Source organism: Otolemur garnettii, unplaced genomic scaffold (assembly GCF_000181295.1).
Source record: "Otolemur garnettii isolate 467f Iridium unplaced genomic scaffold, OtoGar3 scaffold00014, whole genome shotgun sequence".
Lineage (NCBI taxonomy): Eukaryota > Metazoa > Chordata > Mammalia > Primates > Galagidae > Otolemur > Otolemur garnettii.
The window spans coordinates 2,184,279-2,196,065 of NW_003852409.1; the positions used below are offsets into that span (position 1 = coordinate 2,184,279).

At 38.6% G+C, this 11,787-nt stretch overlaps 1 protein-coding gene across 2 annotated transcripts in view; it reads left to right on the top strand.

Moving 5' to 3' along the window:
* The window catches only part of TDRD7 (tudor domain containing 7), a 90,206-nt gene that overhangs the window by 37,437 nt on the left and 40,982 nt on the right, over positions 1-11,787 (top strand). For both annotated transcript variants that reach the window (XM_003785152.2, XM_023510501.1), the window contains exon 7: positions 10,948-11,534. In XM_003785152.2, the coding sequence (XP_003785200.1) occupies positions 10,948-11,534 (587 nt within the window). The remainder of the gene's footprint in view (positions 1-10,947; positions 11,535-11,787) is intronic.

An 11,787-nucleotide genomic window follows, 5' to 3' on the forward strand; every position in this document is an offset into this window, starting at 1 on the left:
TGTCTCTCAGTGGTTCTCAACCTTCCTAATGCCACAACCCTTTAATACAGTTCCTCATGTGGTGCTGACCCCCCAACCATAAAATTATTTTTGTTGCTACTTTGTAACTGTAATTTTGCTACTGTTATGAATCGTAATGTAAATATCTGATATGCAGGATGTATTTAGGTGACCCCTGTGAAACCTTAGTTCTCATAGGTTGAGAATTAAAGGCAACCAGAAAAATGAGCCAGGCATGGTGGCACTTGCTTGTAATCCCAGCTACTTGAGAGACTGAGGCAAGAGGATTGCTTGAGCCCAAGAGATTGCTGTGAGCTATGATGCCACAGTACTACCCAGGGCAAGCAAGTGAGACTCTGTCTCAAAAAAAAAAAAAAAAGACTAGGGCAATGTGACAAATGTTAGAAGGTACAGTGTCAAGTGGGAAAACAAGATGAGATGTCAAACCCTGTAATGGCTCTGGTTACCTCTGATTTATGTGGAATGTAGCATTTGTTCTTACAGTACAATTTCCCAAGGTTGCTTTTTAATTTATTCCATTTTTATTTTGTTCTGGGAAGAATTTTCCCTTTGGATTCAGGATTAGTGACAGACTTTCCTGTCCTTGAGGGGACCTTAGAGGAAGTTTTACCAGGCTGCTCAATTTGAAGGTTTAGTGCCCTTCTTAGAATGCTTATAGTTCCTTTATTTTTTAAATCTATAAATATTCATGAACTTTATAGATTAGGTGAAAAAGTACTTTTTTAATTGCCAAGATAACGTATGTAATTCCTTATTAAGCTTTGAAAAAGAAGTCTCCTTTAGAGTAAAAATTTTAAAAATAAACTTTACAGGTTATTAATGTATTGTTTCTGGTAATTTTATAGTTCACAAGCATTATTAGTCTTTGTGTAGCTTCTTATTGATGGCTTTTTGGGAAATTTTCATCCATGCTACTCTACATGCCTCCAGAGTTCCAGATTTCTCTTGATAGGGTTGTAAGTGAGAGAGTATACTTCTTTTTGATGTTAAAATTTTACCTAAAATAAAGTTTCCTACTATGTTTTAGGTGCTTAAACAACTGATGGTTTTTTTCTTGGTTGCTTTTTTCAGCACTTGAATTCATTTTTATTTTATGATTATTTTCTGTCCAAGTAGTGATGGCAAGAAGCAGAACTATAGTATTCCTTTCCTATCTACTGTATGTTGTATCTCTCAATTTTGAGCAGGACTATTCAGATGTGATCACTACCAATTTATAGGTGATGGTAATTTGCTTAGTGGAGCATTGTACCTAGGAGACCCAAACTGCCAGTTGTATTGACATCTATTGATAGTTTCAAAACTGTTTTTTTAACTTCTGAACATTTTTTAGCAGTCTGCTATTAAACAGTTTTAGTAGTTATACCATTGTTATTTTTTATTTATTTATTTTTTTTGAGACAGAGCCTCAAGCTGTCATCCTGGGTAGAGTGCTATGGCATCACAGCTCACAGCAACTTCTAACTCCTGGGCTTAAGTGATTTTCTTACCCCAGCCTTCCAAGTAGCTGGGACTACAGGATCCCACCACAATACCTGGCTACTTTTGGTTGTAGTTGTTATTATTGTTTGGCAGGCCCAGGTTGGAATCAAACCTACTAGCTCTGGTGTATGTGGCTGGCATCTTAGTCGTTTGAGCTACAGGCACCAAGCCACCATTGTTATTTTTAAAGAGCTTTAGATTAGTTATTTTCCCTTTCTTCTAACTTCTTGTTTTCATTTTTCTAAAGAGCAGAAACACTAAGAGCATGCCACTAGGGCTGATGTTACTATAAGCAAGATCAGTCCCAAGGCTGTACAGAAAAGTTAGAATATAATAGACATTTCCATGGCTAGTCATGTAACTGAAGAAGAAATCCAAGTGTGGGATATTCTTTCTTTTTAAAAAAGTGTTTTCTCCTCCAATGATATAAAACATTCTTAATGAAAAAGGTTGAAAAGTGATAAAGGAAATAAAAGTCACCCATTATCCTACCACCCAGAGATAACCACTTGCAAAGATTTCTGTTTGAATATCACAATGGGCACTGTCAGCTTCAGCGACCAATTAGCTTTAAATTTTACTTTCATGGAGGTTCTAATCAGCTATGTGCTATAAGCCACTTCACAAGGATGTTGGAAGACATTTCGATGCAGGTAGAAGGATGCTTTGAATCTGTTCTGAATTTTTTGGATCCTTCAGACAGCAAAATGTATGCTGAGAGTTTTAAAAGCTAAAGTAATGTGTGGAGTTATTAACAGTGATGGATCAGTTCCTCCGTGTTCCAAGGCAACTTGGGAGGGCAGTGGAAATTGTGCAGAAGGTGTCTTGGAAAGGCAAAGATCCCAAGATAGCCTACACAGCAAGGATATTAGAATCTAAGAGTCCCACTGAGCCCTAGAATGGCAGCAATACCTCACAGCTATTCTAGAGCTGGGGTCTTGTTAAAATGGCTTTTCTTAACTGTTGTATTTAGACCAGGATTTATAAAATGTTTCTATGTGACCTGGTGCTAGGGATAAAATAGTAAACAAGATAGACATGGTTCTTACTTAATGGAATTTCTGTCAAGCAGGGAAAACAGACCTTGAGCAAATGAAGATAAGCCTGTGATTGTTGTGAAGAAGTGCATGGTGGTGAGGGAACATATAAACAGGAGGACTCAACTTAGTCTGATGAGTAACGAAAACTTTCCAGGGGAGGTGGCTGTTAAGCAAAAACCTGACAGATGAGTTGATAGAAGTTAGGTCAAGAGGCAGGTGAAAGGCACCTCAGACAAGAGAAACCATTTGTACCAAAGCCTGAAGATGGGAAAACATGCTGTTTTCAGGAAACCAAGAGAAATTCAATAAGAAGAAAGTGGCTCAGGCTGGGCACGGTGACTCACACCTGTAATCCCAGCACTTTGGAAAGCTAAGGCAGAAGAATCACTTAAGCCCAGGAGTTTGAGGTTGCAGTGAGCTATGATGTTGCCACTGTACTCCAGCCTGGGCAACACAGTGAGACCCTGTCTCAAAAATTTTTTTTGACTCATGAGGAAGCTCAGGGGCAAGCAGAGGCTAAGCTGCTTCATTCAGGAGTCATCATTTGATGCAACCACTTTGTTTCCCTACCCTGAGGTCACCCAGGATCCATGGCTTTGTGCTGAGTGATTTCTAGTGAAATTCCAAATATTGCACCAATATCTGCTAAACACCAGAGATTTAGCTGAAATTTTTTGTTCTCTGAGACATGGGTGAAGAGAAAGACCTCTCCATCAAGGCAAAAGCAATTGCCAATTCTTGTCTGTGCACTCCATGCCACCCCATATGCTACCTTTCATTGATTATTCTTCTTAGTCCAAATAAATGTATCCTCATTGTAGAAAAAGGAATTTATAAAATCGGCAAAATGATGACTTTAAAATCCTGGCTTCCAAAGACAGCAACTGTCTATACTAGGGGTGCTCAAACTTTTTAAACAGGGGGCCAGTTCACTGGAGGGCCTCAGACCATTGGAGGGCTGGAAGGCAGTCCCTGAGATGAGTTGGCTGCTAAGCAGGACAGGCAGTGACAGCAAAAACACCCAGCAGGCCAGATAAATGTCCTAGGTGGGCTGCATGTGGCCCATGGGCCGTAGTTTGAGGACACCTGAATTATGTCTTGCCTAAAACTTTTAGAGAGCTGAGGAACTGGTTTGTGATTCAGACAAGAAGACATTCAGCTGAGGAGACTTTCCATCGGTAACCCCAAGACTTGCTGAAAGGCAGTTGTGAGACAGCTGGGAAAACATTCTAAGTTGGGCTGGAGGCATACCAGGATTTAATTAGAGAGAATAATATTTTTGTAATGACAGAATAAAATTAAAGAATATAAAATTAAATGAGGAAAAACTGTCAAATTATGCTAATTATTCATGGCTTCTACAAAGATGTTTCACTATTAATTTCTATTTTTATTATATGTCATTTTCCTATCCTTTACTAAGCTTTAAGTTTAGTACTCTAATACCATATACTCTTAAAAATTTGTAAAATTCTGAATTGTGTCAATACAGTAATTTCTGTAACATCAAAGGAGGTAACAGCAGTTCTGTTGCTTACATAGAAATGTGTTTTTATATTTTGGGATTTTAGGAATCTCACATAACTTTAATTATGGCAATTAATTATATAAGATAATAAAGCATCTTTCAGGCCATACAAAATGAATTGCCTTTTTAAAATGCCTGGATATTTCTGAGTTAAAAAAAAAACAAACAGTTGGTACTTCTGAAGAAGTAGAACATAAATCAGAGAGCAGTGACTATGTTCAAACTTAATGGGATCAAATACACTTTACGTACGTAGCAATACCGGCAGAAGCCACGATAAAAAGGTAAACTGAAGACTTGGAATTATAGCCATAAAATTTTAAAAATAAAATAATTTTTTCTGTTTTTTACCAATAAAAATAATGTCATGAGCACATTATTGGAGCAATTTTAACTTTAATTTTAGTGAACATCTGAATAAAAAAGAAAATAGCACTGTTGCAAAATCAAAATAGAAGAATTGAGGGAAAATGTTGCAGTTTTGGAACTTGAAACAGAAAGAACCCATAAGGCCCCATAGCACACTAGAAAGAGACTGAGCTTTGAAGTAGATTTTTACCTTGTTGTTTCTAGCTATTTGCCTTTTAGCATACAAATCATTGTGTTGGAACCTCAGTTTGCTCTAAAATATGACTAATTCTGCCCATGTCATAGGATGGTTTTGAGCAGGGGTCCTCAAACTTTTTAAACAGGGGGCCAGTTCACTGTTCCTCAGACCTTTGGAGGGGTGGACTGTGGGCCCCAGGACAAGTCAGCTGCTATGCAGGACAGGCAGCGGTGGCAAAAACACCTGGTGGGCCAGATAAAGGTCCTAGGCAGGCTGCATGTGGCCTGTGGGCCATAGTTTGAGGACACCTGGTTTTGAGAATCATATGAGAGAAAATATATAAAGCAGCTGCTAGTACAGTATCAGAAACATAGCAGGTGTTTAGTAAAAGGCAGCTATTATTTTTTGAGGGGCGGCCCAACTTAAATTAAAGCCCAAAACTTTAACTCTGCTGAACCAAGAGCATGCCCCATAGCTCTGCAAAGGAAATTATCTCAGTGAAAACAGAGGAAAATCTGAAGAGGGAAGAACAAAAGTTTAAATTGAGAAGGAATTAGAGCAGTGAATGAAATAACTTCAAAGGAACTAAAACAAACTGAGGTGAATTTCTGCCATGGTAGAGGGAGAGATTCCTTTCTCCCTACCCTCCCCATCCTCATTCCCTCCCCTACCCCTGCAGAGGTAATGAGGGCAAGGAAAGTCTCAAATACCACAACTACCAGCTGAGATTATCCCAAAATACTCTGCACATTTTCTACCAGAAGACTCCATTATCTTCCTGAAGGAATGTGAGCAAGGGGCCTAACCTCCAGCCATGGTACTGGAAAATGACCTGAAGTTTTACCCTAAAATAAATAGTTGTAGTCTGTGCCTAAGACAGCATCAATGAAATCCTTCCTAGGTAAAGGTGTGGGAGTGAGTGTTGCCTCTAGAGCAGTGGTTCTCAACTTTCCTAATGCTGCAACCCTTTAATACAGGTCCTCATGTTGTGGTGACTGCCACCCATAAAATTATGTTCCTTGCTACTTCATGAAGTAACAACCATTTTATGGTTGGGGGTCACAACAACATGAGGAACTGTATTAGAACTGTATTAAAGGGTCGCAGCATTAGGAAGGTTGAGAACCACTGCTCTAGAGTCTGTAAAATAACTCATCCTAGATAGTGGAGAAAGAATTTCCTTGGGTAGTTTATGACAGTTAGGGATTACTCTCTGCAAGGATCTTTTTACTTTCATCTTTGATTAAGTCTTGGTGAAACATGCCATAAACCCTTGTACTTTCTTCAAAAGAATTGACTGGAAAACTAACTGTGTCTGAGTATGTTGGGCTTATCATTGCTAGCTTCAGTACCCTGCTGCTGTGTAGCAGTGGGTATGAGATGGGAGCTTGAGTTAGATGGGTTCAGCTTTGGCTCATCTTACTGTATTTTCCTGCATACATAGATTTGCCCTCCTTGCTGCCTCTTATGGGCTTCAGATCTACATTGATCAGTTTGTCCTCATTGTGACTTGGTTTTGCCACTGTGGACTATTTTCTCAGTTGTCTAACTTTTCCAGTAGGTCTCAACTTTTGCATAAAAAAGGCTGTCTCTAAAGGAGGTCATCAACCAGTCTGTCTTTCCGTGAACTGAGTAATCATAAGGTGCAACCTTTTGGTCAGTAACTCTTGGGTATTTTCACTATTGCTCCATACCCACGGGTCTTTCATTGACTGCTGAAGCCAAATTGGTTTGATTTTTATGTTCTTGTTACTTTATTTTGTTTTTAATCGTTTTTAGTTTGAGTTTATAAACATTGCTAATGCTTGGAGTGCTAGAAAGCAGGTCTCCAAGTAAATGTGATTTTACTGTACTGTCTCAGGTTTGTATTGGGTAGTGACCATGTAAAATGAAATTTAGAATTAATTTAAAGGTTCAACCTAAAGAACCACTACCCCATGGAAACAAAACTTTGCCCATACAAATGCTTTGAAAAGTTCCTTGATTTAATTGGATGATACCAATTCTGTTATGGAATCCCAAAGAAAATTCTAATTCCATTAAGAGATAGTAAGCTTACCCAGAAGTCTGTGCTGCAGAATTAGCAGAGCCTTCATAGACTTAGAGGTGTTTGGCTTCAAGAACTTTAAGTTTACAGCACACGAAAAACAAGAAAGGAAGAAGGGAAGACCTTACAGAGTTGAGAAAAAGAAAGTTTCTAGGCCTATAGGATGAAGACTTTTATTAGTGCCAACAAGCAAGCTACTGAAGGAACTGATGTAAGTCCTTGGGCCTCACATCTGCCACACCTAATATGTCTCCTCCAAACTTAGAGAAATCCAGAGGGATGTAAGAGAAGTATCTCATTCAAGTTGTGATTCCAAGTGAGGCAGAAATCAAGCTGAATGTAATGAATTTATGGATAGAAAGTTTAAGGCTTCTTAGATACAGAATCTTTTGATGATCATCAGAGGGAGGTGGCTTGACTCCGTAGTGTAGGGAAGTGCCCTTTTATGTTACCTGTCTCTCCTATTGGGAGGTGGAGTAGGTATCCATGCATAGTGTGTGAAGTTATTATAGTCTTGCCACTTCCCATCATTGGACTGGTGATTTGGGGGGTAGACGACCAAAGCCACAGAAAAAACATAGAGCTGCAAAACAAAGAGAACATCCAGGACAAGATTGTGATCCTGAGTCTTCTCCTGCAGTACAGGCCTTTTGATCCCTTCCTCGGGCATATACCTGAACCAGGTGGAACAAAGGAAGTAAAAGTCATCAAAGCCCCTCCTCAGAGGTCCACCTGAAATGGTTAGCAGCTGATCTGTCATACTGAGGAAATAATAAAAGCCATGTTTCAAGTAGATATTGGTTGATCTTGGTCATTTGTGAAGACCAGAAGACAGCTCTGTATTGGGGGGGGGGAAATGAACATGTCTTATCAGCTGTATCAGAACACAGTGAAGAATGGCCACCATACTCTAACTGACATTGCAGCAATTCCTGGTCTTTGGGGGAGACTCTTGTCAGCAGAGGATCATTATGGTAGTTGATGTCTTTCCTAAGCCCATTTGCTGGAAAATAAAAAGAGACAGTAGTATGCTTTATGGAGGGCAGACGGTAATTGCAGCAGAATGCACAGGAAAAGCAAATTTCCACTCCTGTGAAAACTTAAAATTTAAGCTGAAAAAACATTTGTTTTAAATTATATTTTTAAACTTTAAATAGTATGAAATTCATGAATTTTTCCCTTTGAATTGAGAAACCCTTTAGCCATTCTCCAAAGGTTGGTTAAGGAAGGAACTATGTAGACCAGGCACATTTTCCATATCATTACATTTATCTGTGCCTAAAGTGTTAGAGGATATCTGTATCAACTCCAGTTAGTGTCAGGTTCAGTTCCTAAAGTCAGGCCTGTCTCTATCTTAGTAAATGCTCATTTGGATTCAAAGAGGCCAAATCACTGGAGAACAAATGGAAGTTAGGCACATAAGCAACACTTATGAGGTAAAAAAGCTATTCAGGATTGGAAAGTGCCTATAATTCAAGGAACTAGCCATTTCAGTGGAGATTATCTTTCTCAGACAATAAAAACAGAACTGCTGAGGAAAGAAATCTGTGTGTAGTTCATATGGTTATTTGGCTATTAGACTTTGGATAAATTCAGGTTTATTGGTTAAAATTTTACTTTACAGGCTGGCTTACATGCGTCAGACAGTGCTCTGGAAGCTTAGCATTTAGTATTATACTTCAGATCTTTAAGGATTATTCTGTAATAAAGGCCAGAAAAAATGGGAATTCTATTCTTGCCCTTGGACCAACTCATTAAGTGGACATAGTGCTCATAACTTCTGTTGAGACAGTAATTCCTATTTGGAAGAACTCATTTAGAGATTCAATAAAAATTAAGTACATTCTTAGGTAATTGCTGATCATATCTAAAGCGTAGGTGGAAATGGCAATTTGGGACTTGAAGGAGGGGGGACTGAATAAACATTGAAGTATCTCATATTCTCAGTTCACTTATTGGAAAAAAAAAGGCTCATAAAGCTGAAGAACCCTTCTTAACCTCTTTTGAGTTGGAAAAAGCCATATGAACGGGAGGGAGATAAGAGCTACGTAAGTTAGTTTAGGTAAATAAGATGGGCTATCATTCACTGAAATTAGCCTCTACCATCACTTCAGAGAAGGTGTTGAGATGAGGTTAGTAGGTGAAAACAGAAGAAGAGTTTTAAGATGGGACCTACAGGCTTTGGATATGGAGGGCTACTACATCTCCATCTAAAATTACATTCATGTGCCAACTAATGATATTTCAGTCAGTGATGAACCACGCGTATGATGGTGGTCCCTTAAGATTATAATGGAGCTACACAATGGAGTAGGCTCTACTATTAATAATAGGTTTGTGTCATTGTGCTCTGTGTTGTTCGCACAGTGACAAAATCGCCTGGCAATGTTTGACATTTTTCTCAGAACGTATTCCCATTATTATGCAATGCCCAACTGTACGTTAGTGGTATTCTATATGACAAATGAATATCTCACATAGAATTCTGCTTTCTTTTTCCATTTGCTCCAGAAGAATGTTTTTAAAACTTTCCCTGGATACCCAATCTGCATTTGTATCTTATTACATGTCTTAAAGCACAGTGAAGATTGACATTTTAAGATTCCAAACATGGGTCTCTAGAGAAGTAGACTAACCATCAAGAGAAGATGAGGAGTGTTCCAAATATTTGTGCTGCTATGGCTTAAAAATAGGGATGTAACTTCTGACAGTCATAGAAGGTGCCAACCAGAGAGTCTTAGGGTTTCAGGAACCCACCACTGGTGATAGAGATGCCTGCACCTGTGAGGCATGTACTAATCTCCTCTACTTTTGATGATGCTTTAGGCCTTCAGGTGTGGAACTTCTCCTCAGTCCTCAAAACTTAAGCACATATTGGCAGAATAAAGAGGAAAACTTAATGTTTTGTCCTTACATTGACATTATCCATTTCTTGTATATCATCCAGAATATGTAGTCAGACTTAAAAGAATCTATTTTGATATCTAATTAACTGTCTTTTGACTAATTGAAGCTCTTTCTGTGGTAACAAACCTTCTTTTTTTGTACATACGTATTTGTTCCCTCTTCCATTGTATGGAGAGTAAAATAAATGAGGTTAGTGTTCTTTACTAATAAGCTACCCACCCCGCATATTGTAATATTCTGTTCTTCTGGGTGTGGGTGAGAGGGCTTCCTGTAAGCATTATACATATATATTACTACCGTAGTGAATCCTCCTAAGAGCTTAAATTATAGCTAAGGAGTAGCTGAATGGGAGCTGATGAAATAGGAATATTTCAGAAGACTGGAAATACTAACTGCAATGTAAACTAGCACAAGGTTTGATAAACTGCATTTGTATAGAGTCATATAGTAAACTTTCTAGGCTTTCTGGGCCAAGAGCTGTGCGGCACAGTTTATCTCACTCAACTCTGCCACTGCAGTGCAGAAGCAATGATAGATAATATGTAAGCAAATTAAGCATGACAGTGTTCCAAAAAAACTTCTTAGCTCATGGACCATGAGTTGCACTGGGCTGCAGGCCAAAGTTTACTGACCCCTTGTCCAGTAGTAGGGCTTAGAACTTGGGGAAAAAAAGAGTACTGTATCTCCATTACTCTCCTCTTTCTTCTGTTACATAAAAAGATCCCATCAAACCATGCCTCTCAGGAATGGTATGCAAACAAAATTAGAGAAGGGCTACAAATGCCTGGTATTGTTAACACTTACTCATTAAAGTAACAACACTTAAAGCTAACTTTCTGCTGTGGTTGTTTAAACTTTACCTCTGAAACATCGTTTTCTAAATAATAGATAGCTGAGCGTTTTCTTAGGATGTTGCAGTAAGAAAAGAGCTAGCACTCCTATGTTGGCTAAATATTTTTTGGTTTTCTTCCCTGGCTTGTTCCTTATAGTTCTGATAACCTTTTCACAACTTATTTTTACCTTGTATTCAGTCAGTTCTATAAGCTATTGCTTTGGATTTGGCAGAGAGAACCAAATGAGAAGTATGCTTTATAGGACAGAGCACTCCTGATTTCCTAGGGCAGCTACAGTCTGGATGCCACACAAGTGAAATTAATACTATTTTGTTTTCCTGTTGACTTCTGAAATGTGGCTTATGTTATTTGGAGGTGAAGGCAACACATGAAAGAATTATTAATTAAGAAGACTAAATTGTACACTTGTGTTTTCTTCATTAGTTTGAAAACAGTGTTCTCAAATTGAAAATGCATTAATGTGTTTTAGGTTGTTGATAGCCACTGAAATATCTGTCCTTTGCTTTATTTAAAAAATTCAGGTGGAAAAACCTTGCAGTGGTGGCCAAGATTTACTTCTTTATCCAGCTAAGAGGAAGCAGCTTCTGAGAAGTGAACTGGACACAGAAAAAGTACCTCTGGCCCCGCTACCTACTCCTAAACAAACACCACCATCGAAAGGGTGTTCAACGGTTATGCCAAGAGACTTTAAAGAGAAAGTGGCGAAGCTGCTGGTGAAATACTCAAGTGGCCTTTGGGCCAGTGCACTCCCCAAAGCATTTGAGGACATGTACAAAGTGAAACTCCCTGAGGATGCCTTAAAAAGTCTTTCCTCACTTTCTGATGTATGCACCATAGACTACATTTCTGGAAATCCCCAGAAGGCCATTCTCTATGCTAAACTTCCATTGCCCACTGACAAAGTCCTGAAGGATGCAGGGCAAGCACATGGTGATTGTGATATCAAGTCTATGGTTGAACAAGAATATTTGCAGATAGAAGAAAACATTGCTGAAAGTGCTGAAACCTTTATGGAGAACATAACAGTTCCTCCTTTGATCATTCCGACCGAGGCATCCCCGTCTGTGTTGGTGGTTGAGCTGAGTAACACAAACGAAGTGGTTATCAGGCACGTTTCATTTTCTGATTCTTTAGGATCCTGGTGTACTGTTGTCACTTCACCATTCTTCACATGGATACTAAGGGTTGAAGGAAAAATAATATACCAGGTCTGTCCAGAAAGAATCCAGTCATTGTTTATCTTATTTTTCATATTGCATGGCTAGATACTTTGTGGATAGACCTCATATTCCATATTCTTAGTTCTAGAGTTATTGTGAAATATAATAATACATTCTTTTTTTTTTTTTTTTTTTTTGAGA